Here is a 27,389-nt window from a genome sequence, read left to right on the forward strand (position 1 = left end):
TCAACATTATTTGCAAGAAATACATTTTACAAAACAAATAATAAGAATAGGAATTATACAAGGTTGAGACACCTTATTCCTAACAATTTGGGATTCTGCTCTCCTTTCTATTCCTCACCGTCCCCCTCCGTCTCTCAGAACTAAATGTCGAAATACTTGTCCTATGAATAAATGGTTTGATACTAATTGCAAAGCTTCCCATCGTTTTGTTCGAGTCACCTTTTTGACTCAGTCTCCTACCTTCACCCATCTGCACCTTTCATACCTCTGTTTTCTTTGCCACAAGAAATGTTCTTTTGCCTCTTTTCAGTGTAAAACCATTTGCTCCACACTTACTCAGAATCCCTAGATCTTTTGGCATACCCTTTTCCCTCGGTGCTCTCCCCCGTCCTCCACTCTTGACTACCACTCTCTGACCTCCCATATCATTATGCTTTACGACATTCCTTGACAACCACCTCTTCACTCCACTCCACCTGCATACTGTCGTTTGTTCAATTACTCCAGTATTATTGAGGCCATCAGATTTTTGTGATGCAGTAGAGCAGCAGATGAAGAGGGTTTCCAGGCAGAACTTTTTAAGCTAGGTATTTCGATTCTTGGATCTTACCTTCTTACACTCTTTAATAGAGTTGTTTGCACTGGGTTTTCTGAGTCCTGGTCCAAACATGTGATTTACCTTATTCACAAGTCTGGGCCTGCTTCTGATTTGGGCAACTCTAGGACTATTATGATCAAACATTCTTTTGCCAAACTTTATGCCACTGCTTCGAACACCATGTTATCTAGTGAGCTTGATAGAAGAGGTTGTAGAACAAAAGGGCAGGTTAGTTTTCAAGCAAACTATCAAACTATGGATCATGTATTCACGCTACGAGCTATCATCGAGGAGGCTAGACGCAGGTCCCAGAAGGTCTATTGTTGTTTTGTGGACTTCCGTAAGGCTTTCGATTATGTTCCTAGGTTGGCGTTATTTCAGAGATTGCAGGAGATTGAGATTTTAGATATGTTGCAGATTGCCATTACGAGGCTTTATGAGAGGGTAATTGATACGCTCAGAACTCTGGAGGGCTTTTCTGTTTCAATTCAAAGCACCATTTGGGTGAAACAAGGCTGCCCTCTTTCTCCTACGCTGTTTGGTTTGTATATTGATGAGTTGGAGGATTTTCTTGTGAACTCCTCTCAACCAGGAGATGGATGCTATTTACATCAGGTCTTGATCTCCATTCTCCTTTCTGTTGATGATGTGGTTCTCTTGGCATCTTCTCCTAACAGCTTGTAGAGGCTCCTTGATGGTCTGGGTTCTTTCTGTGATCAGCGGCTGCTTGTGGTCAATCTATCTAAGACTCAGGTTATGGTATTTAACTGTTTAAAGACTTCTCATCTACATTTCTTCTTTCAAGGTCAGGAGGTTGAGATTACTTCCTTTTATATGTATCTTAGTGTGAAATTCTCAGGACCGTGCTTCAGCTTGACACCAGCTATTCAATCCAAAGTTAGTAAGGCATGGGTTCCTTGGCTTTGCTAGAAAGACAATGTTTTAGGCATCATTTTCAAGATATTTCGTCTAAGTTGTCCCTTTTCGATTCCTTGGTTCATCCAACAGTTCTCTATGGCTCAATTGTTTGAGGGCCTTCTCTTATTGCTTCTGATTGGACTTCTATTGAGCGGGTTCAGATGTTGATGTTACAACGTATCATTAGATGTCACAGACTCACCCCTCATAGCATTGTCTTAGCTGAGTTTGGAGCTCATCCTCTCAAACTTGCAACCATTTTTTACTTAATTTGGTTCCTTCATCGGCTTCGTGGCATTACGGAGGCACGTGTTGACCGGTATAGACACTCTCATCTTGCTTACTGTTCTTTTGTTGAGATTATGAGATCTGACACCTCTACTAGATCTCGTTGATGGTACGCCCAAGCCACCTCTTTGTTGGGTTTGATTGGTATTGAGATAGATTGTCTTCCTCCTTACCAGTTTTCTCTTGATGCTCTTGCTCGTCTTCTCCCATCACGTCAAGAGTTAAATGAGCATGTCAGACAGGATATCTATAGACAATACATTATCACTACTTGGAGTAATCCTCCGGGAGGTATACAACCTTACTTGGCCTTCTATGCGGAGCATTTTCTTGAGATTCAGGATGGTATTATTGTTCGCCCTGCTTATCTTTATCAGCGTTGGAATCATGCCTTATGGTTTTCTTTAGGCTCTTTCAGAATTGGTTCCCACCGCCTCAGGGCTCGAACCGATCCCCATATGGATTGGGCTGATAGGATATGTCAGTTGTGTACTTTAGCAGAGGTTGAGACTAAGATCCACTTCATTTTTCGTTGTCCTCTTTATTATGAGACCAGAGGGAGGTTTTATTGCCTTTTCAAAGACTGTTCTTCCCTTTCGATGTTCTTCAGTTATATTGATCAATGATGTCTTGCACTTTATCTTCAGGAGGCCACCCACCTTCGTGAGGTTACTCTGTAGTCTTCTATACCTCAGGGGCGTACCTCATACCAGCTCATTACTATCTTTTTCTCTCCCTTGTCTCCTCCATGGGGTTTGAAAAGGCCTTCCAGTACTTCTCATTCCAAATCGGTTAGACACTGCACCAGTCTCTCCAAGTAGCGACAGTCCTACAGTAGTTCTACACGGCATCCTAAGATTAAGGATCGTTCACGGGTTTACACCTCTATTACTGATTTCTTTGTGACAAGGAAGGACCCTTAGTCCTTACCTTGTCTTCTCTCTTGTTTTGTTTCTTGCTTTTGCTTCTTCTCAGTCAAGGTTTGGTGCTTTTTCTTTGGCTAGCTCTTTTGTTTGTATACTCGGTCCCATAAACCTTGTTGGTTTCTCATGGACATTAATATTATCTTATCTTATCTTATCTGTACTTTGGCTCTTTCTTCCCCACATGTACCAAGTTTCTTGCCAGCAAGCAAGGAGTTTGTCCACGAAGGTCGTACACCGCTTTTGGCACCTAAAGTTCATCCCGTACTATGCTTTTCAGAACCGCTCTCTCGACCTTCCCTTTGCACATAGTGGTTGACGGAGACTTCCCGAGCTACAACCATACCTCGTGTCACCAGATCTTCCTTTGTGATTTACTCTTCTCCATCACTATTTGTTACTTGTACTTGTGATAGGAATGGCTTGCCCATTACTCCATTTTGTCTAATATATGACCTCCAAGATCGAATTTAGGCAACAACACCAAAATGTAGAATGGTTACCATCTAGAATAATAAAGCATACATTCAAATGTACTAGAATCAACAAAGCATTTAGTACCAATATTATAAACACAAAAGTTGGCGAGGGAAACTAGTATGTTTTGTTGATTACCAAAACAAGTAGATAATTCATCATTCAATGTTCTTAAATAGAAGACGGTTAGGGAGACCAACTAACACATCCCTCACTACCTAACTACCCAACCCCAATACTAATTATCTCTAATTACATCAAAGTATTAAAGTACTATTACGCCCTACAATTACCTATTAATTATAATAAGATTGGGTTGATGGAACCATTGTCATTGATATCAAAAGAATTAAGGAGAGGATTAAATATTGTCGTTGATGTCAATATCGAAGCAATGTGCAAATACAAATGTTTATAAGGAATCATAGTTCCAAAAATCGCCATGAAATCGCCGAAATCGCGATAAGATTCATGGCTCCCGATTTTTTTGGAATCGGAAATCGCTGGTGGCGATTTTTTCGTGTGAATCGCTTGAATCGCCTGAATCGGCGATTCATGGCAAAAATCGCCAAAATCGCCATTGTGAATCTCCAGAAATCGGCCGCGGCAGCAAGGATAGAAAGTTCAATTTTTTTAAAAAAACACATGTTTTATTTGCTTTCTAAGTTGACTTTCCTCTTTGTTATAACCCTAAAGAGCCTTCTATTTGCTTAGTATGAGTAGAAGAGAGGAAGAGTGAGAGAGAAGAAGAGAAAAGAGAATCCATAGGTTTCCAACCGGCAAGAAGGAAGAGCACCAAAGAGATCAGAAGTCCATTTGGGGAGGCCATAAATTGCATTGGGAGCATTAAGGAGTCAATATCAACACTCCTCAACTCATTTGCAATAGGTAAGTGTTGGTTTTTTTTTTGCATGTTAGTGTAGTATGCATTTTTTGTTAAATTTTTTTAGTGTTCATTTGCAAATCTTGAATGTTTTTTATTTTTAGTTTTACTAAATTGCAAACTAGGGTTTGTTGTTTTGTAGTTTTTGTTTATTAGTTGCAAACTTTGATTTTTTACATGAATTTTTTTATTGCAGCAGCCCTTTGCTTTCATTTTCCAATTTCCACAATGGGTAAAAAAGATGAATGCAGAAAATATAATGAAGAGTTTCCTGGGAGAACCAAATATCAAACAAAATGTATATTTTGCAAAGAAAAAATAAATTCGGGAGGTATCTATAGATTGAAATACCACATTGCTGGCATACCTGGCCATGATGTCACAATTTGCACTCAACAAACCGCTGAGGCAAAACGCTCTTGTTTAGTGGCATTAGAAAAAATTGAACAAGACAAGTTGACTAAGAAAATGCAACTTGAAGGGTTGAGGTATTGGCTCCCGTGCTCCCACATCCGCAACCGCATCTACATCTGCAAGTGCATCTGCATCAGCTTCCGCATCCGTAGGTTGTGTTGGGGAGGGTTCTTCTAGGCCTCCTTTTCATCCTAGTGCTAGTGCTCATGTGAGTGTTAGTGGTAGTCGGTCTCATACTGAGACAGAGTCCAACACCAACCTATTGCGGCCTAGAGTGTGGAAAAGCAGAATGGATAGTGACTTTGTGCCCCGCACTACTCCTGGCTCCCAACCCACGCTTGAGGGCATGGGTTTGAACAAGGAGATTCATGATGCTGCCAGAAAAGAGATTTGCAAATTCTGGTACTTTTGCAACATTCCATTTATTGTAGCCAGGTAATTGATTCTTTTTTCTTTGTTATCTTCAAAGTTAAAGTTAAAAGTAAAAGTAAAACTTTAATTATATCTACTTGTTTTATGATTTTAGTTTTTGACATCTAAATTTCTAATCAATATCATTATCTATTTGTGACAGGACTCCTTATTGGCAGAACATGATAGATGCAGTTGCCATTTGTGGTCCGGGGTTTAAAGCCCCAACTGAGGCTGAGTTGAGTGGATACCTCCTGGAGGAAATGGTTGAGGATATGAGGCATGAGCTTGAGGACAACCGAAAGGAGTGGATCGAAAAGGGTTGCACCATCATGACTGATGGTTGGACAGATAGGAGGGGAAGAACACTCCTTAATTTTCTTGTATCCTGTGGAGGTGATTGATCATTCTACTTTCCTACATACATAATTTTGAATCGTGATTGACTATTTCAAATTTTGATTTGTTGATTGCTAATAGTAATTATAATTCGTTGTTTTGTTACTTGTAGGATATACCATGTTCCTCAAATCCATTGATGCTTCTGCTCATGTAAAAAATGCCACATACTTATGTGAGGTTATTGAGGAAGTTATAGCAGAGGTGGGGGAACAACATGTGGTGCAAGTGGTGACGGATAATGCAACAAGTTATGTTGCTGCAGGTAAACTTTTAACTTTTTAAGTTTTGAAAATAAATTTATTTGAATTTTGAACTTTTTCTAATTCTAACTTAGAATTTCTAAGTTTCCTAAGTTCTAAGTTCTAACATGTTTGAAATTTGAATTTCTAATTATCTTAAAATTGTTGTAGGCAAACTTTTGATGGAGAGGCACCCCACCATATTTTGGTCCCCTTGTGCAGCACACTGCCTTGACCTCATGTTGGAGGAAATTGGCAAACTTGAGTGGGTCAAGTCATGTGTGGAAAGGGCAAAAAACATATGTAAGTTTATTTATAATCATTCATTTGTCCTTAGCACAATGAGGAAGTACACAGGAGACAAAGAGTTAGCTCGTCCAGGGATCACGAGGTTTGCCTCGAATTTCATCACCTTGCAGTCCTTGTTGACATCAAGGGATGATTTGAGGAGCATGTTTGTTGGGCGGGAGTGGATTTCATCTTCCTATGCTACGACCACTGCAGGGATAGATGTGGTGGATTGCATATTTGATGATGATGGTTTTTGGAAACCTGCTAGAGAAATACTTAAGGTAATTTTATTGCAATTTAACATTTAATATTTTACAGTTTACTATGCTAATTGTTTAATGATTTAGTTTTACCTTATATTATTGAATTATTCTATGTTTAAGTTTTGACTCAAATTTTTGTTTTACTTTATATGTAGGCCACTGAGCCTCTTGTATCTCTCCTACGAACTGCTGATGGGGAGAAGCCCTCTATGGGCTACATATATGAGGGCATGGATAGGGCCAAGGAGGCCATTAGAGCTCAGTATGCAGGAGTGCAGGAGAAGTATGCCCCTATTTGGGACATCATTGATAGGAGATGGCAGAATCAGCTCCACAGACCCATCCATGCAGCAGCTTACTTTTTGAATTCGGCATTTCGTTTCCGTCCTGACTTCAAGGCGGATGAGGAGGTTCTCACCGGATTATATACAGTGATCCAGAGGTTGAGTACTGATGAGGATAGCAGTGCTGCAATTATTGAGCTTGATAAGTTCAATAATAAAGAAAGGCCACTTTTCTCTAGCAGGGTAGCCATAGATGCTCGGGAAACAATACAGCCAGGTAAAAATTAAATAATATATTCAATGTTCATGAATCTAGATTCTAAACTTAAAGTTGATTATGTAATTTTAGAGTTAACTTGTAATTTGTAATTTGTAAATGAGACTAATTATTTTTATTTTCCCTTATTTCAGATAGATGGTGGCAAATGTTTGGGGCCACAGCCCCAAAACTTCAAAAAATTGCCATTCGTATTCTGAGTCAGCCAAGCAGCGCTTCTGGATGTGAGCGCAGTTGGTCCATGTTCGAGCACATCCACTCGAAGAGGAGAAACAGGTTGACAATGCAGAGTCATTACAACCTCCGTCTTAGGATCAGACAGATTTTGGGCACTGACTCCTCTCCGATCATTCTAGAGGAGATTGATCCAGAATCAAAGTGGCTCACAGAGGTTGTAGATCCAGTCTTCACTGAGGAAGACCGTGCGTGGATTGACCAGGTGGATATAGAGGCTGAGGCAGCTAGAGCACGTTCTTCAGGCATTGGTAGACGCACACGTGCACGCACAGACACAGGCCCTAGCGACATTCGTGAGCCCATCTTATATGTGGGAGATATGGCTCGACAGTCCTCTAGGACCTACATTAGACGCCTTGCTACTAGGCAGACTGGATACTCAGAGGCTGAGGCTGAGGCTGTAGCCGAGCTTGAGGATGATGTTGAGGATGATGATGACTATGAGCCTGAGGCTTGAGCTGGAGCCTTGTTTTTATATTTTGTTTACAGATATTGATACTGAATCATTGATAGACATATGTTTCAAACTTTCAAACTTTCATGGATCTTCATCTTAGATTCTTACATAAATTTATGATTTGATGTCTTATGGATCATCTTACATACATTCTATGATTTAAATCATTATGATCATTTGATTTCTATTTACTTCAGCTAGCCTATAATTTACATTTTAGAATCTTAGATAACATAGTTACGTATGTGATGGATTTTATGTTTCATGTTTATGTATGTTAAGTTTTAACTTCTATTTGATGATGTTATAGTGTGCTTAAGTTATATTCAATAAAGGGTGCATGAAATAAGTTTTAAATTGTTAAAATCTTTAAATTTAAAAAGTTTTTTCAAATTTGCCGATTCATCGCCGATTCATTGCCGATTCATTGCCGATTCACGATTCGATTCGGCCTTGCCGATTCCGATCCGATTCCGATTCACGTTTCTTTGTAAGGAATACATTTTCTATGGAAATAAAAGCCATAGTGATCATGATTTACACAACTTAGAGATTATGAATGAAAGTCATGAAAGTCACCTAACATTTTGGAAGATTAGAGTTTTATGGCATATAAGAGAATTTGAACATATGCAACATTATTATTGAGTAAACCCAACAACAACATTTATATATTTGATGTGTTTTGAGAAAGACAAAAGCAATTTATGTTGCAATTTGTAAAGAAGTCAAACCTGTATTAAAGGGATAGAGGAAAGCAATATATGATTGCATATGTAAGAAGATTATAACAGTCAACAATGAACAAACAGTCTTTGGAAGTCTTCATAAGTCCAGAAATGCATGATAAAATATTCGTGTGATATGCATCAAGAATTCCAAGTCAGCGGCTTTTTTGACTTTTCTAAGTCATATATAGGTATTATATATTTGGTGTAGACCCGATAAAAACAATATTAACAAAATTTAAACTACATCTTCAGCCTCCATATGAACAAGAATGTTGCTGATAACCTCCATGAAAAACAACAATATTTGAAGACTTGTCAATAGTGATTATATGCAGATCGATATTGGAAGTTGAAAGCAAGGATAGATGGAGATGGAAGTTCTACGTAGAGAAGCCATTGGGAATTCCCCATAGGTTTGCTACATGTTCGAACTAGCAAATATTAGAAGGCTGGAATTGTTAATGGCAATTTATTCCGAGTCATTGATTTGAAGCGGCAGTTACTACAAATAGAAAATTGTGTGATTTGTACAGAAGAAAATAAATTAGTGATTGCCAACAACAGGTTGGAACAGAATAGCAATGCCAATATAAATGGATTCTGAGAAGTTGGGTGATGACTTATGATGGAGATTAAATAATTGCTATGCAGCGATAAGTAATTAAAAAGGGGTAGAAACTCTATGCCATCAGGTGCATATGTAAGTAGTGAAAGATGAAGATTAAATAATTGCTATGCAGCGATAAGTAATTTTAAAAAGGGGTCAGGTGCATGTGTAAATAGTGAAAGCCACGTCTATTATAAGCAGCAATACGTCTTTACAAGTTCTATGGCAATTGTTAATACATGAGCCAACAATATACAATCAAGGAATGAAGAGACCATGACAAGATGTAGAGATCATTTAAATTAGAGGGTCCATATACATTAATTACACAAATATTATATTCACTACTCAAAAAATAAAGTCTACCTCCCATCCAAAATCTCCCTTCATCAAGAGTATCCAAATCAACTTTCTATGGATTCCAGATAAAGCCTAGACCAGCTGAGGCTCCCCTAGCAGGTTTCCTCACAATGTTCCAGCCACCTCTTTTTTTGTTCTAGCCTTCTAAACCTTCTTGATCTAACTTAGTTTCCTGAATGAAAAGGATATCAACAACATTCTTTTTAAGAGTGAGCTTTAGTATGCAAACTGTGCTAACATTCCAGGATAAGATTTTCATGGCTCCTTGGCAAGGCTCTTCCCCTTCCCAGTATGCAAATTGTGCTAACATTCCAGGATAAGATTTTCATGGCTCCTAGGCAAGGCTCTTCCCCTTCCCAGAAAAGGATATCAACAACATTCTTTTTAAGAGTGAGCTTTAGTATGCAAACTGTGCTAACATTCTAGGATAAGATTTTCATGGCTCCTTGGCAAGGCTCTTCCCCTTCCCAGAATGTTCTAGCCACCTCATTTTTTGTTCTAGCCTTCTAAAACTTCTTGATCTAACTTAGTTTCTTGAATGAAAAGGATATCAACAACATTCTTTTTAAGAGTGAACTTTAGTATGCAAACTGTGCTAACATTCCAAGATAAGATTTTCATGGCTCCTTGGCAAGGCTCCTCCCCTTCCGAGAATAGACGACATTTTGACTTGTCCCAAGGCCTTGGCATCTCTAAGTCTAAGTTTCGATAAGGACTTCCTACCCATTTTTTAGTTCTCTTAGCAGAATCCATCCAAGATTTACCTTGATTGAGGTTGCCAATCCCAATTCCTTGTTCGCGGCCGAATCCTTTGCTATTACTGATTCTTCTTCCCCTATGGCTATCACTTCACCTACCTTTGAATCCAAATTTGTGACCTCTCCCAAAATGGTTTCAGCCTCTGTGAGACCTAAATTGTGGCACAAGCCTAAACCAACAAATTCACTAATTTCTTCCAAGTCCAGACCATTCCCATGCTCTTCTTGATTATATTTGGTTCGATTAAACAAATTACTTCATTTTAATTGATTAAATCAAAAAACAAAGTGACTAATATAAAGTATACAATAAAACATACTTTAAATATTAAGCCCCCCAGCTTATTGCAGAACCTACATTATGAGGGAAATTCCATTAGCTTCTCCATATTATTATAAAAGCAAGGCTTTGCAATTCATTTGGGCATGTTCAGGTGTTTATGGATTTTATAATGAATTGATGCTTGCACTAACAAATCTCTAAGGATGCAAACCTTTAGCAAATTATTTGAAAAGATGGACAAAACCCTAGAACTTCTTCATGGAGTTACCACAAGGTAGTGGTCATTATAGAGAAAATTGCAGAAATAAGGTATTCACAGATGATGTAATATTGATTTATGATACTAAATGTTGCTTGGTAATCAAACAATAAAATCGCGGTGATAAAGGTAAATATCAAATCCAAAGTTCTAAAGCCAAACTTGTAGATGAAACAATAGTTCTAGGCAGATTTTAGTGCACATTCGGATTGAGAAAATTCAATTGCAATGGTATTTCGATGGAATTGCCCATCATTCTAAAGCTATGTTCCCCCAAGTTTTCGGTATGGGGAGGGTGGGGGATGGCGGGACGGGTTTTCAGGAAGGCAAATTTTTTTGGCAATTTTGGGGACGGGGGGGACTACAAACGGGGACAGCTATATATATATATATATATATATATATAGGAAAATTTTAAAATATTCAGTGAAATTTGCAAATATACATGTCATTCATATGATACTAAGCATAAAGCATGTCATTTCAACATTATAAAACCATAACATACAACATTTGAATGCCATCTAGGAAATAATATCCGATTTCAATACCCAATTGTCAAAATGCATATCAATATCAGTGAACATTGAACAATAAACATTAACAATATCATAATATCATAATGATAAACATGATAAATCTGAAAATCAAAATCAAAATATGCCCAAAGCTATAGGCCCAAAGGGTAGAGGGCTGGCATAAAATAATAAGTATCAATGTATCATAATCATGTTCATGTTCAACATAAAAAAAAAAAACATTGAAAAATGATGCAAATTGCTGCTCCTATTCTGCCTCTACTGCCATGGCATCGAAATCAAAATCCTCCTCACTATCATCCTCCACAGGAAGCGTAGTCTCATCTAATGGGAGCCCAACCAATCCTGGTGTTGTGTCATCCTCATCTATCTGGGCCACATCCTCAAGCTCAACATCCCATCGCAAAGCTAGTGTATACCTATACTCTAGAGTTTGACGATCCGCAAGTCGAAGAGCATAATGCACTATTACTAGCTTCTCCACTCTTTTCGAGGTAAGTTTGTTCCTCTTGATAGAGTGGATATATGAATATGTGGATCAATTCATCTCTGCAGCTGAGGAACTAGCAACCTATGCAAGGAGGCAAATGGCATGTATTTTTTACTCAGGTGTATCTCTCTCATGCCAGGTCCACCATCCAATAGGATCTCTCTGTGCCAAAACAACTCTATACAAACTTGCTTGTGGCTTATCCAAGTTTGGGTCACGAAGGTTGGTAAAGTCAAAGAATTGTGCACGAAGAGTAGAGGCATCTTGAGCTGAATACATCTTATCAATTGCTCTTGTGAAGCCATCAAATACCTCAGGATCATCACATGGGAGGGCCCTTCCACCCAATTGGCATACCATTTGGGATTTAGAGCAAAAGCTACCATATGAAGCAGAGTATTCATCATGTTCCACCTCCGCATCACAATAGACCTAATATGTTCCTCATAAAACCCCAATGTAGGATCCTTTGCTGCAGCAATTCTCTTCATCTTCCCCAACATGTTGTCAATAGTCTCATAGATCTCTCCCAAACTAGGAGCGTCAATATCAGCATATCTAATAACATCTACAATGGGCGCTATGATAGAACAAATATATCTACAGGATGCAAACACAAATTAAAATCAGAATTAGAATTTTAAGAATTTTAAGACTGTTAGTAGGAAAATCAACAAGCAAAAGACTAACATTATATTTAAAAATCAGCAACTTATCTCATTGTGGATCACCAACTCTCATCAAGGATCCTTTGCCTCACTATTTTTCCTTCAGAGGACTTGGAATTAGACCATCATCCCCACTCTGGATTCACCACCATCAATTGAAGGGCCTCATACACCTCAATCATCCTCTCCATCAAGATGAAATATGTGCAATACCTATAGCAACAATTATAAATTAAAATATTAATAAAGTGGAACTTAAATAGTAATGATTAAAATTTAACACTAAAAGCATCACATGTAAGTAAACTTATAATTAAATCTTTTAAATAACTTAAAGTTAAAACAAACTAAAAGTAAAATATAATTAAAATTGACATACCTTGTCTCAGCTAGTTTGAGGAACTCCTTAGAGAAGGACCTAAATAGAGAAAGTGAAGTGTGGTGTTTGCAAATAAACATTTGCACTTCTCTAGCTTCTGACACCACCTGTTTCACCCATTCAATCTTCCCTATGTCCTTCAATGCATTATTCAAAGAATGAACACAACAAGGGGTACAAAAGATGTGCCTATTAGCACCCTCTATCATCAAACCAGTTGATTTGCACATAGGTGCAAAATCTGTGATAACCTGTACAACACTGGACGACTCAATTTTCTCTATGGCATCTCTCAAAATGGTGAACTAAAATTCTGCATCCTTCTTCTTTCCTAAGCAATCTACGGCTTTCAAAAAATAAGAGTCAGCAGGGGATGTGACAATGATATTGATGAGTGGCCGATGTCTAACATCGGTCCACCCATCCATCATAATAGAGCAACCCGTCCTAACTCAAGTGTGTTTCATATCCTCAAATAACAAAGCAACCTTTGAGTACTCTTCATCTAGGATGGTGGTTCATAGCTTATGCTTACTAGGGGGTACAAATGAGGAATTCATGCTCATAATATCTTTCACCATTTGTTTATAATAAGTGGAATGGGCTGCATTAAATAGGATACCATTAGCAACAAAGAATCTACCAATGGATGCCTCACACTTTTCCTTTGCCTGTGCATTAAACATACTTTCCACCAAGCCCTTCTCACCACTACTCATCTTCCCTCTAGACTCAGTAGGGCTGGCACTAGTACCGATGGTGGATGACATATGCCTAGATGATTGTAAGGGAATAGATGGTGATGCCACTGTCAAATTGTACCCCTACATTTCAGCCTCTAGGTGCAATCTTTAGCATTCTAATTTTTGTTCATCAATCAAGTTACGACAAGCTTTGACTCCTTGGCATGAGAGACCTAAAAGTGTAACTTTACTCTTCTATAGCTACCCCTAAAATCAGCAAGACAAACATGGAAATCCCACACCCTAGTCCCTCCCGAATCCTTTTTATCTTTTGCCCTAGGTGTGACATATTGGAGAAGAGGTTTTTTCCTATTGAAAGGGCCCTTTGCAAAATTCTTCATAATGGTGGAAGGGTTTTTAAACAAATCAGATTTAGGATCAACTTTCTTCCTAGTCTCACTACTAGCAACATCAACCCCAACCATATTTTTTTCATCACTACTACTAGTACTCCCACTGCTGATCATTGTGTTTTGTTTTGACTCTTGAGGTTTAAATGCAACAGATATATGAGCTGAAACAATGAAAAATAATTTTAAAAATCAGGCTTTGCAAGTTGCAAATCTATTTTAAAAATGATAGATGGAAGCATAAAGAGTTTCATACTTACTTGGTGCACTAATTAGAAGATCAAACCCTTGGTCAAGCTCTTCGAAGAGAAAATATCACCTCCTCTTCTTGCAAAATGAAAACTTCAGCCAGCTGCAACACAAAATGAAAACCAAACAAATGACAAAACAACTAAAATGTGGTGAGTTTAAACCTTTTAGGGCATTTGGAGGGGTGGGGCCTACCTGGGCAACCTAGTTGGAGGCTTTAAAATGCATTTTTATGTTCACTTTTTTTAATTTTATGCATACAAAAAGGGGGACGGTGGGCCATACCCGGTATGGTCGAGGGTTGTCTAGATGTCCCCTTTCTGTACTGGATACGACTAGCCATCCCCCTTTTTTTCCTCAGGTGTCCCCAAGTTTTGGAGACGTCCCCTACAATTTCTCTCTTTTTGGGGACAGCAAGGGAACATCCCATACCTGTCCCCTAAGTTATAAGGTTTGAATTCAAATTCAAGTTCGTCGATCATAAAATTCGGATGACATTCAGCAAGGGTAAAAATTCGTTAAACAAAACAACATTAATTTGAACATATATATATTTATCTATATTTAAATATAAGTAATATATCCACAAAATTGTCAAAATAGTTTCAGATTGCTAAATTAAAATAATTAAACTAAATAACTTAATCTTATTTTAAAATAAAATTATCTTATTATAAAATTATAAATAACACTATTATATTAAATATCATAAAATTCGGATGAAGTTTGGAAAGGGTAAAAATTTGCTGAAATTCAAACTTTATGGATGAAATTCGATGAATCCTGTGACATAGCCCATCCCCCCATCCCCAAGACGTCCCCATTTTCGAAATGCCTGGTTTTAGGTCGGGTACACGTCCTCGAGGAACATAGTTCTAAAGGTTAATAAGAATCCAACTTAAAATATAATGGATATGAGGCTATGTTCCCTCGAGTTTCCAGCATAGGGACGATAGGGAATGACTGGATGGTTTCAGGGTTGCCCAAAAAAAAATGCCGATTTTGGAACCGGGGGGGGGGGAGGGGACAGCAAACGGAGACAACTATATATATATATATATATATATATATATACGAAGAAATTTTAAAATATATATATTATTCATATGAAACTAAGCGCAAAGCATGTCATTTAAACATTGTAGAGCTTTAACCTACACCACTTGAATGCCATCTAGGAAATAATAACCGATTCAGTACTCAAGTGTCAATTATGGATATCAATATGTGGACAGAAATATAAATTAAAAGTAAGCAATATCATAGAAATATCGAAATCTAAATATGCCCAAAGCCTAGAGGGTTGCCATAAAGTTTCATCATGTTCAAGCTCAACATAAAAAACAAAATATCAAAACTAAGAAAAATGAAGCAAATTGTTGCTCCTATTCTTCTTCTTCCACCATGGCATCAAAATTAGTGTCCTCATCCTCACTAGCATGCTCCACAGGAAGCGTAGTCTCATCCAATGGAACCCCAACTACTCCAAGTGCTCTCCCATCCTCATCTATCTAGGTCACATCCTCGGGCTCAACATCCCACAGCAAAGCTGGAGCCTACCTATACTCTAGAGTCTAATGATCACAATGTCGAAGAGCATGATGCACTGCCACTAGCTTCTCCGCTCGTTTAGAGGTAATTGTATTCCTCTTAACGGAGTGGTAAATGAATGTGTGGACTAATCCCTCTCTACAACTAAGAAACTAGCAACCTATGCAAGGAAGCAAGTGGCGAGTACTTTCAACTCTGGTGCATCTCTCAAATGCCACGTCCACCATCCAATAGGATCTCTTTGTGCCAAAACTGCTCTATCCAACCTTGCTTGTGGCTTACTTAAAGTTTGAGCCATGAAGGTTGGCGAAGTTAAGGAACTAAGCGCAAAGATTAGAGACTTCTCAAGCTGAAAATATATTATCAATGGCTCTTGTGAAGCCATCCAATACCCCTCAGGATCATCACATGGGGGGCCCCTTCCACCCAACTCAGCATACCATTTGGGATTTAGAGCAAAGATTTCCATATGAAGCAGTGTATTCATTATGTTCCACCTTCGCATCACAATAGGCCTAATATGCTCCTCATAAAACTCTCACATCCACAAGTAGCTGAAACATAAGGAAATCATATTGTTATTGTGCGGCATTTCAAAACAGATTCGTGCTCTTCCTATCTTACTTCCTATTCTCTTCTTTCCCTTTTCTATCGGCATCTTGTTCTTGTCTACCTTGACATACGGGGGAAAAGCATTGTTGCTGAATGAATTGCCATCAACCAAACTGGTATGATTACAAGTTATGGATACCCACGATCAACCATTTTGTCCATTCTATGTTTTCATTAATGCCATTAAGCATTTGTTCCATCAGTACGAAGATAAACAAATTAAAAGTTGCAGATGCCATGAAGTGCAACTATGTTTAAATATGGAAATGAATTCAACATGTTTCAAGCTCTGTTATTGTAATATTTGAAATCAGAGCGATTTATATGTCGATCGCATAACCATAGGGACGACTTGTAGTTCCCTTGTCACATATTCTTAATTATATTTTGCATGAGTATTCTTGTATGGAATCTGAAATGAGAGTTATGACATTTTGTCTTGCACACTGGTTTTTGTTGTATATCAATTGTGGCATGAATTAGAAAAGTGTTCAAAGAAAACTATATGATAAAGAGCACAATATTAATAGTAGTCTCCTAGGATGCATCCAAGGCTAGTGAAGCCGGTATGAATGGGTGAAGAGAGGATTCTTGCAAGGGAAAAACTATTATGATCAAAACTCTAATGCATTATAACATCTTAAAAGAAGTTGCTAAACCCAAGTCAGCTCATGATTGTCCAATTTGAACTCTGTTGTCAAGTTGAACGGTAGTGCTCGAGCTATTCATTTGCTCATCTAAATCCTTGGCCAAGGTAGATTAGAGGTATGCTTGCCTAATTGGATCACAAAGAGGTCGGTGGTGCCAATTGATAGAGAAAAGGTTAGTGGAGGTATATCCTCAACCTTGTCTACTACTGAGCGGACACTCTAACACTGGTATACTCGGAATGGTTGGACTATAATGCCCCAAACCTAATCCAAGGTAGGGAGGGCCTTTCTCGTAAGAGATTGTGTGGGGATATGATAAGGTCCATGGTTGGGAAATTAAGCCTATGTAAATGTTTCTCCTCTTCTCCGGATGCCGAGGCTTCCACAACACATCGACAGTTAGTTCAAAAACATGTATGAATTCTAAAAAATTCTTATTTAATTTTACGTATACTCATCAATGTAAGTTTCATTTCTGGCTCTTTTCTAAATGTATGATAAAAGTTAGTTATGAACGTTAATCTGTTATCATTCATATGAAATAGAAATACCCGTTGTTTTGAATTATAATAATTTCAAATTTCAGTCAGTTGATCATTTCCAAAATGATGTATGTTAGTTATGAATATTTCTCTGTTATCATTCATATGAAATTGAAATAGCCATTGTTTTGTATTATAATACTTTCAAATTTCAGTTACTTGATCATTTCCAAAATGATGTTACTTTATGTCATATCATTTTGATCATTCGGTTATAACCCTAGGGCATGTTATCTATTTTTAGCTTAGTACAGATGATATGTTACCTAACCACAGGGCATGATTATCTATTTTCAGCTATGTAAAATTCGTATGTTACATATTCTCAAAGGGTTTTTAGCTAAGTTACCAGTTTGGATTTGGTGATAGGTGCAGGTACAAGAACCCAATACGTGGGTGCACGAAATTATTTTTAGGGGTTTGGGTATGAAAGAGTATGTCTACGTAAATATACATAAAAAGAGAAATAAATAGAATTCTAAAACTAAATCATTTCATAGTATGATACTCAATCACTGATCAATGCCAAATGCCAGAGATAAATATTAGATGCCAATTGAAAGTAGAAAAATATTTGAATAAGCATAACATACCAAGCAGCTACCCTGTGTGAACCCAGCAGGCACCCATAAACGTTCCCAAACTGGGTGCATACCCGAAAACCGGTAAGTTGTAACTAAGCTTTTTAGTTAATCAATGAATGAAGACATTGACAATCTAAATTAGATTATCTAATTTATTTCACAGCTGTTTAAATTTAGTTAACCAAATATTTCTTCAAAAGAAATTGATCTGAGGAAGATGAACATTGAAAACATTAGTGTGCCCTGGTATTGAAGGGGATCAATAATATCATCATATTTATTAGTACAAAGTGAAACAATGTAAGTAAAGAAAGCATCCATACAAGCATTTTATCTAAAATAAGAATTTTAAGAAGAAAATTGGCACCTTAATTGCTGAATAGAGAAGAATCCCTGCTAAAAATAAATTCACTGCCTCAAACCTCTACAACCAATCAAAGATTAAGAAGAAATCAACCAAAAGCAGCTGAAAAACACTGATTAGAAAGACTCTGAATAGAAGAATTAAGCATAATGGATTGCAGATAGTAGAGAGTGTAAAAGAAATTATTCTCCTACAAACTACCTGTAGAGTTGCAGCTCCAAGAAAAATCATTAATGCACGAAATACTATCGCACCAGCAATACCATAGGCAAGAACTCGACTCTACGCAGGTGCAATCCATTATATAAAATGTCAGTGCATTTTAACAGTCACAAGAGAAGATTTTGTCAGCAATGAAATGCAATATTGTATTCAGAACACAAAGGATCTGACACACTTCTTAACATTTTATTTTAAGCAATAAAAAATGTAAATATCCTCTATTATACCAGAAAACTGATAAATAATACAAGATACCAACCATCGCATGATTTAACACTAGTCAAGAAAAGATATAGAAACAGTCTAGACAATAAAACCAGACCTGATGTATAAGAGGCACCTGGAAGTACTTGAAAATTAAAATAAACACAAAAAGATTGTCAACTGACAAACTCTGTTCCAGCAGGTACCTGAAACCACAGAAATCGTTGCTCAAGATTATAATTTAGACACATACTGTGTTCCATTAATACTCATCAAAATATATACTTTCATACCCCAGCCTGAACAACCTTATTAAATCACCTCAACTGTAATAAACAGAAACAATACTGATACCATAAACACACCAAAAAACAAAAAAATCTGTTCATCAGAATTTGAAAAATCTAATGATAATTTTGTTTTTTTTTTTTTGTTTTTTCATTGTATGCAGGGCTAAATAAATAAAATGCCTTCTGAAATACATAATGTTTGAGCATATAGCTATGGTCATAACTGGTAAGGCAGGTAAGAAATGTTATTCTCTGATAGAACTATCATGAAGAGCATTTTCATTTGATAAATAGTCTGAAATATTCTTCCGCACCACTTCTCTTCTCAAGATATATAAAATTGGTTCCACAACTAACACTGATTATATATAGTCTGAAATATTCTTCCGTGCCAGTTCTCTTCTCAAGATATATAAAATTGGTTCTACAACTAAAATTGGGGTTATGAAAAATCAAATACAGAAGCTAGGAAGGGATATGCAAGCGGTGAGGAAAGAAGTTGGGTATGCCAGCAAAACTGCTTGTGGTGAACACACACTTGGACAACACATTGATAGATTAATGGAGGTGGTCAGGAGTGCAGAAGATGTTAAAAACCTAATGCAGAAGATTCTGCAGTTGGAGGCAAAAAATAGGGCAATGGACAAAGAGCTGAATGCCAACCAGGGGAAGATAACAAAACTGGAAACCAAAATGAGCAATCTAGAAACGTTGGTTAAACAAATTGTTGAGAATGTGAGCACTTTGTTGAAAAAAGTGGAGATTGAGAAAGGTCAGGACTCCCCTCAGGTTGTGGAGAGTCGGGCTCACTCAAAGAAGATCAAGGACACGGGCAAAAAGGATGAGGTGAAGGTAGTGGCTGAAAATATGCACATCCTTGCAGACCAGGCGCTGGACCTGATCAAGTCTCCTTAGCTGGCTTTTTGCTGTCTTTTTTGCTGTCTTTTTGCTGTCTTTTTCAGCAGTTCTCTCAATAACCTCTTCAGTGCTCTTTTTGGAGGTCTGTTTTATGTATGCTTTGTGTTGCTCTCTATGTTGCCTTATTCTTTGTTTCTTTCTAGACTTTTTGTAAAAAGGTTTTGGGTCCTTTAAAACCTGCTTTTACTTAATCAAAACACTGATTATATTATATATATAGTGTTACCACCCTTTCCTGAGAACCTTTCATATAGCTGTAATAACTGTTTCATGAGAAGTATGGAGTTAATTAATTTTGAGAGTTGGCTATTAATAAAGTTAAAATGTTTAGTTATTAGAATTAATTCATTTCTAAAATTATTATTCTTTACTAAGAGAATCATATACTAAATGATGTTTTTTGTACAATTATTATTCAAAAATGAAAAATGTCTTAATTACTTGATGATAATCTAGATAACTTTATTGCTTAGAAATGTTATTCTGAAATAAAATGTGAGCATGGCTAATCCCCTTTTTCGTCATCGGATGTAGGTGAAGTACACCCTTACAAAGGGAGGGAAAGTATCATCAGAGAGAGAAGGTGCAGACATGTGATGAAAAGACAAAATTGCCATTCGAGCAAGAACCCATAGCTAAGTATCTTGGTCATCAAGTCACTGGTTAGGGTTAGCCTCTCTCTCTCTCTAATATAACAACTTATATATATATAAAATCTAGTTATGATTTTGCCAATGTTATATATATAGAACATTGACATATACATGTATATATACATATACATGTGTGTGTGTGACATGTATGTTGTATGCCTAACATCATATGTGCATAACTACATACATACATATAGTCATAAAATAGTAACAGCTACAGGTACGTGTTTACAATGAGTTCAGACATCTGAATACATGGATAAATATGTAGACACTAAGTTATGCATGTCTAGACCCATAAGACTCTCTCTCTCTCTCTCTCTCTCTCTCTCTCTCTCTCTCTCTCCATATATATATATATATATATATATTACTTAATATTGGAAACAAATATTCAGATTCATATTCTATGGTAATAATTGTTGGCAAGTCTTAATATTCCTCTTCTGGTGGCAAGGTGGCAAGAGAATTTTCATATATCATTCAATTCCATGTTGGTCAATCACTTATTCTTGGGAATTTTCAAATTCAAGAACAAAAGCTCTCTATCATTGAAGAACCATTGATCACAGTGATTTCTAACCATAACATGGTTACTAAGTTGTAGATGGATCTAACAAAGAAATAATATTGAGCTACTGGTAATTGGGTGGAATTGAGTCTTCCTCAATCATCAGAAAACCAGGAATGTTCTCCTTCATTGTAATTAATTTCTATGATGAATATCAACATCGTGCATGCTATAAATTGATTACATTGCATTCTATACATCTTTAAACATATAGATTCATCAACGCACCGTACATTCAATTTATTTAGATCAACTATTTTATGAAATATATTACTCTGCATTCAATAAAAAGTATAAACTGTGCAATCTACAAGGATCAAATAAAATTATGCATTCAATAAGAATAATAATGTCGTGTATTCACACCCAGTATTAAAGCACATATAGAAAGTACCACGTTTCCATCAATAATGATCTTGTGGAATGTTCTTAAATGCCATGCATTAGGAATGTCAATATCTCAAGTTGAAAGAATATGATCTCAGCAGAGTGGATTTTGCATTGTTGTTCATACACCAGCATAGCTGAGTCCTTTGAATGGAAACCTCTTCATGCATAAGTGTTGTCGGTAAAATGTATAATGTAGCCGACCGGTAGAATAGTATCTGAACGAGCGTGTGACGCTTGAGTCACCCCTTCGGAAAGGTATATGTACATGTCCGAGATGGACTTTGGAATCATCATTGATCATTGTAGTCATTGTAATCGGATTATAATTTGCAAGTGCATACATGAATAAAGTACCTATTCTAAATTGAATCGTGTTATACATGTGTTAACTTCTTAACCTTGCGGTAAACATTTGGTGCCATTGCCAGACGTACCTGGAACGAACGAATGATATGAAGATTAACGCCGACTTTGCCAAACAAAGATCGGAGTAAGGTGAAAGATAAGAATGAACTAAGTACAGCAAAAGAAATTTTAATTTTAACACAGCAAGCAAAACGCAGACAGAGACTTCAGCAAATTGCCGAGGGGCACTGAAGGGGTGAAGAGGCACAGACGGAGGGAGTGCACTCACCTAGTAGGCTGAGGAGTGCCGAGGAATTGCTGGAAGAAACTCGACAATGCTTGAATTTGGTGGAGGAAACAAGGGAAGAATTCCTTAACCTGTATACGCCGAGGGGAGAGTGTCCGAACGGAAGGGAAGCAACTTGCACGGCTCAAAGTGCCGAGGGAGCACGAGCGTGGAGGGATCTCTTCATTCCCGATACACCGGATGAACGAATACAGGCGGAGAATAGAATGTCACTTGAAGACTTTTCACCAGACAACGCAGTTGTTGGAAACAAGATTGTTGTCCAGAACAGCACGGGAGTTCAGAACAGCACGAGAACACAGAACAGCACGGGAGTTCAGAATAGCGTGGGAACACAAAATAGCACGGGAATCCAGAACAACGCGAGAGCACAGAACAGTGCGGGTACACAAGTACCTCAGAATCAAAGACAAGTAACGATGGCTGGCCCTAAAGAAAAGTTACCCAAGTTTCATGGTGATGGTTCAGCAGACCCTATCAGACATTGTAAAACTTGTGAAACCATATGGATGGCAAATGGTGTGACAAATGAGGATGATTGGGTAAGACAATTTCCAGCGACCCTATGGGGTGTGGCGATAGATTGGTTTTCTAACATTAGTCCTCAAAAACTTAATACATGGGAGAATGTTAAAAAAGAATTTATAGCAGAATTCAGATTACTCTGAGATTATAATGAAATAGTGGTAGAAATCTACAGCACCAAACAAGGAAAGAATGAGACAGTCCGAACCTATGCCAGGCGACTGAAAGAATTGATCGAAAAGATGGAGAGTCAACCAGCGGATGGGTTGAAAAAATGGTGGTTCGTGGAGGGGCTACGGCCGGCTCTTAAAAAGAAAATGAAGATTGTACCACCGTCATCGTACATCGATGCATATACTCGTGCCACGGATTTAGAAAGCGAATAGAAAACGAGTAAGAAGAAGAAACATAAGTCCTTTGATTCAGATGATTCATCCTCAGAGAGTAGTAGTAGTGATGAGGAATCAAACAAGAAGGTGAAAGCGCTACAGAAAGACATGCTGCGGATGATGAAAGAATTCAAAAATTTGAAAAAGAATCCAAATAGAGTAAAAGGAGAACTGTGGTGTACAGATTGCAGAGAGGACGGCCATACGAAGGGTTCATGCCCGAAGAAGCAGTTTTGTGACATCTGCCAGGTGGCGGGGCATTCCCTAAAAGAGTGCTCGTTTAACTTGAAAAGAAAAGGAAGGACACCAGCAGGTGTTACTAACGTAGGAAGCGTCGAACAATAGCAACAACACCGGCAATGATGCAACTTCAGGTGGATATCGAAACAATAACAGACACGGAAGGGGTGGAAACAATAACAATAACAATGGAGGCCGGAGTAGAATACAATATGATGCGAGTGGACGACCGATGATACAGTGTCGGGCATGTAATCTTTGGGGTCACTTCGCGAGGGACTGTACTACGAAGGAGACGTCGCAGCTACTGTGCAAATGGTGTGGTCCAGGGGACCATGAAGATTCAAAATGTCCAAAGCAAAGCGTAAATTTATTAAGTATTGAAACAAGTAATGAGAATGTGTTGGCAATCACGCGGGAGCAGGCGAGGAAGGAAAAATATCTGAATGCGGAAGAAGAGAAGGAGAGGTTACAACAAGCCCGAACAGAGATAGAGAAGCAGATGAGAGCGGAGAAGTCACAAGTAAAAGACACTGCTGAAACTTCAAAAAGAAACTTGGTGGAACAAGACATGGTGAAACAGATAATGCAAACGGAAGTACCAATTAAATTAAATGATCTTCTCACCATGCCACAGTTACGTACGGCTATCATAAATATGACACCGTCCCCGAGAGTGACAAAGGAAGCAAAGGATAGTAAGGAAACAACCACGGCAGCAGCAACAGATTCGATGTTACTAGCACTTACTACAGGTAGACATCCAGCAGTGGTGGAGATGGGCATTCTAGGTACAGTGCTAACGGATACAATAGTAGATGGAGGATTGGGAGTGAATGTGATGCCGGAAGATATCTAGAAAAAACTTGGACAACCAACACTATGGCCACCCACCTTTCAGTTACTTACAGCAAATCAACATGGGATAAAACCCTTGGGCACTCTAATGGCGCAGCCGGTAACAATTGGGACACAACCATTTTTACTGGATTTTGTAGTTATTCCATTAAAGAGAAGAGGGTACGATGCCATCCTAGGATGGGGGTAGCTGGTGCAAGCTAAGATAAAGCATGATTGGAAAAGGAACACCCTGTCAATGGAGAAGGGAGGTAGGAGATTTATAATCGATTTGCATACATAGATGGTAGGAGAAGAAGCCGCGTCGTCGGACTCAGAAGGCGGTGGCGAGAGTGATGATGAAAGGAAAAAGAGGATGGAACCAGATGATGAAGGGGTCCTGAGAATAGGAGGGTCAACTAATGACGACCTAGATTCAGTTAACGGATTGCTACATTGGCAAATGGAAGATTATGAGGTCTTTCTGAGCTGCAATATTTTGAGTATCGAGGAAGGAAAAGAAGGCCATGAGTTTCCAAAGGAGTACAATGAACTGAAGGAGGGAGAAGCGCAGGTGGATGAAACACTTGCCCATACATTCAGTAAAGATAAACCAATAAAGTATGAAGAGCCGACAGTGAAAACAATGAACTTGGATGATGAGGAAAATCCGAAGAACATTCTTGTAGGAGATGATTGGAACCCAGTATTGAAGGCGGCAGCATTCAAAATATTCATGGAGTATAAAGATGTTTTTGCTTAGACATATAAGGACTTGAAAGGAGTACCACCAAAATTATGTGTCCATCGGATACCATTAATCGAAGGCGCGGTACCAGTACGAAAGAGACCATACCGAATGAACAAAAACTATGCAGCGCGAGTCACGGAAGAGATTGATAGGATGTTGGAGGCCGGTATCATCTTTAAAGTGTAGACAAGTGAGTGGGTATCACCGATTGTGATATCCTTGAAAAAGGATATGACACAGATAAGAATATGCATGGATTTTCGATGTCTGAATGCCGTAACAATTAAAGACCCGTTTCCAATACTGTTTACAGATAGCATTCTGGAGGAAGTGGCGGGGCATAAAATTTACTCATTCATGGACAGATTCTCAGGGTATAATCAGATATCCATCGCTGAGGAGGATAAACTAAAAACGACATTCATTGTCGAGGATGGAGTATATGCATATAACAGGGTGCCATTCAGATTATGTAATGCTCCGGCAACTTTCCAAAGGATTATTCTACATATATTTGATAAGATGTCTGTTGGAAATTTTAAGGCAATATTTTAAATGATTGGTCAATTTTTAGCACAGAAGACAAACATATAACAGCGTTAGGAGAATGTATGGAGAGGTGCAAGAGAGCAAGATTAGCATTGAACCCGAAGAAGTGCAAGTTCATGGTGCCGCAAGGGAAGCTGCTTGGGCATATAGTTTGTAAAGAAGGACTGAGGACAGATCCAAACAAGGTCCGCGTAATCTTAGAGATGCCACCCTCGACGGATGTGTCAGAAGTGAAGTCGTTTCTGGGGCACATCGGTTATTATCGAAGATCTATTAAAACTATGCAAAATTTTCTTATCCACTAGACAAACTCACCTACAAGGGTGAACCTTACAGATGGGAGGCTAAGCAGAACGAAGCCTTTGACGGATTGAAGACAAGGTTGGCTACGGCTCCGATTTTGGCTCGAATTGGGATAAAGAATTTCATGTCCATTTAGATGCCTCAAATTATGCCATCGGAGCAACACTGGCGCAGACTGGCGACCACGGGTTGGACCATCCAGTGTACTTTGCAAGCAAATTGTTGTCGAAAGCGGAGAGAAATTACAGTACCACGGCGCGAGAAGCGTTGGGGATGGTGTATGCAGTACAGAAGTTTAGACACTACTTGTTGGCTACTCCATTTGTGTTCTATGTAGATCATCAGGCGTTACTCTACTTGGTCAATAAGCCAATTATTCAAGGAAGAATAAGCCGATGGTTGTTATTATTACGGGAGTTCACATTTAAGATCGTGGTACGGCTAGGGAAGAGTCATGTGAGTGCAGATCACCTATCAAGAATAAAATCGGGGGAGCCACCTAAAGGAGTTAATGATGATTTTCCAGATGCGCAACTTTTTCATGTTACAGTACTACCAGCCTGGTACACACGCATTGGAGAATATTTATCGACGGGGCAATTTCCAAGCAACATGTCACCAAACGAAAGACAAAAATTGGTGCTGAGAAGTCGGACATTTCAGTTAATTAATGGCCTACTATATAAAATGGGACCAAATCAGATTCTAAGACGGTGTGTCCTTGAGGAGGAAATTCCGAAAGTACTGACGGAAGCACACGAAGGCCCAGCGGGAGGACACATGGGGCCGGATACTACTACGCGGAAGATACTGTTGGCAGGGCTATGGTGGCCAACTGTATACAACGATGCCAGGGAGTGGGTTGTTGCGTGTGATACATGCCAACGGGCCGGAAAACCACTAAAGAGAGATTTTATGCCCATGAATCCCTCGCACGCACAGGAGCTTTTTGAGAGGTGCGGACTGGATTTTATTGGACCATTGAAGGTGAGTAAAACAAGGTGTCGATACATCGTGGTAGCTACGGAGTAATTAACTAAATGGGTGGAGGCACACACGTTACCAAACAATTCTGCAGTCAACACAGCAAAATTTTTATATGAACAAATTATTACAAGGTACAGCATCCCACTCCAGTTGACAAGTGATTGTGGAGGACATTTTGTGAACCACGTTATCAGAGTGCTCACTACTGACTTCAAAATTTACCATTCATTGTCGAGCCCGTACTACCCAAGGGCTAACGGATAGGCAGAAGCAACGAACAAGATTCTAGTAGGAGTGATTTATAAATCCTATGCAGTTGAGGGAGAAGACTGGGAAGAGAAGTTACCATCTGCTTTATGGGCATACCGCACTTCGTATAAGGTAACTACAGGACATACCCCGTTTCAGCTAATGTACGGACAGGAGGCAGTGGTACCGACAAAATTCATGATACCAAGTTTAAGGATAGCGATCGAGAATAAACTAGGCGACATGCGGTAAACAATAAGTAATGAAATGAATCTTGAAATTGTGTCTCATTGAAAATTCCACAAGGAAATTGTATATTGTAATAAAATTTCGACCTACTTGTCCCTCAACTAGAGCTGAACTGATGCACTGGAGATGATATTTACAGCCAGTACATTCATACCCACTAGTGTCAATCCCCATGGGGGGCTTCAACCAAAGATGGTCGTGCATTAGGAATGTCAATATCATCAAATCAAAAGAATATGATCTCAGTCGAGTAAATTCTGCATTATTGTTCATACATCAGTACAGTTGAATTACTGGTTCTATCCTTTGAATGGAAAACTCTTCATGAA

The 27,389-nt window shown here is 38.4% G+C and overlaps 2 protein-coding genes across 6 annotated transcripts in view; one reads left to right on the forward strand and one right to left on the reverse strand.

Moving 5' to 3' along the window:
* The window catches only part of PDE149 (integral membrane TerC family protein), a 207,863-nt gene that overhangs the window by 66,969 nt on the left and 113,505 nt on the right, over positions 1-27,389 (reverse strand). For all 5 annotated transcript variants that reach the window (XM_089798518.1, XM_089798516.1, XM_089798520.1 and 2 more), the window contains 3 exons: positions 18,626-18,713; positions 18,283-18,363; positions 18,085-18,141 (listed from right to left, as the gene is read on the reverse strand). In XM_089798518.1, the coding sequence (XP_089654644.1) occupies positions 18,085-18,141; positions 18,283-18,363; positions 18,626-18,713 (226 nt within the window). The remainder of the gene's footprint in view (positions 1-18,084; positions 18,142-18,282; positions 18,364-18,625; positions 18,714-27,389) is intronic.
* Positions 5,289-6,797, forward strand: LOC149543834 (uncharacterized). The gene is made up of 3 exons (XM_089798515.1): positions 5,289-5,576; positions 5,725-6,125; positions 6,263-6,797. Exons 1-3 carry the CDS (start codon positions 5,432-5,434, stop codon positions 6,677-6,679), a joined length of 963 nt encoding a protein of 320 aa, XP_089654641.1. The 5' UTR covers positions 5,289-5,431; the 3' UTR covers positions 6,680-6,797.

This window comes from Cupressus sempervirens, chromosome 8 (genome assembly GCF_028749045.1).
Source record: "Cupressus sempervirens isolate cs-2001-9-10 chromosome 8, ASM2874904v1, whole genome shotgun sequence".
Lineage (NCBI taxonomy): Eukaryota > Viridiplantae > Streptophyta > Pinopsida > Cupressales > Cupressaceae > Cupressus > Cupressus sempervirens.

Coding starts and splice junctions, on each gene's coding strand:
- LOC149543834 (XM_089798515.1), top strand. CDS start 5,432: ATGTTCCTCAAATCCATTGATGCTTCTGCTCATGTAAAAAATGCCACA. Junction 5,577..5,724: donor AACAAGTTATGTTGCTGCAG/GTAAACTTTTAA, acceptor AAATTGTTGTAG/GCAAACTTTTGATGGAGAGG. Junction 6,126..6,262: donor CTGCTAGAGAAATACTTAAG/GTAATTTTATTG, acceptor CTTTATATGTAG/GCCACTGAGCCTCTTGTATC.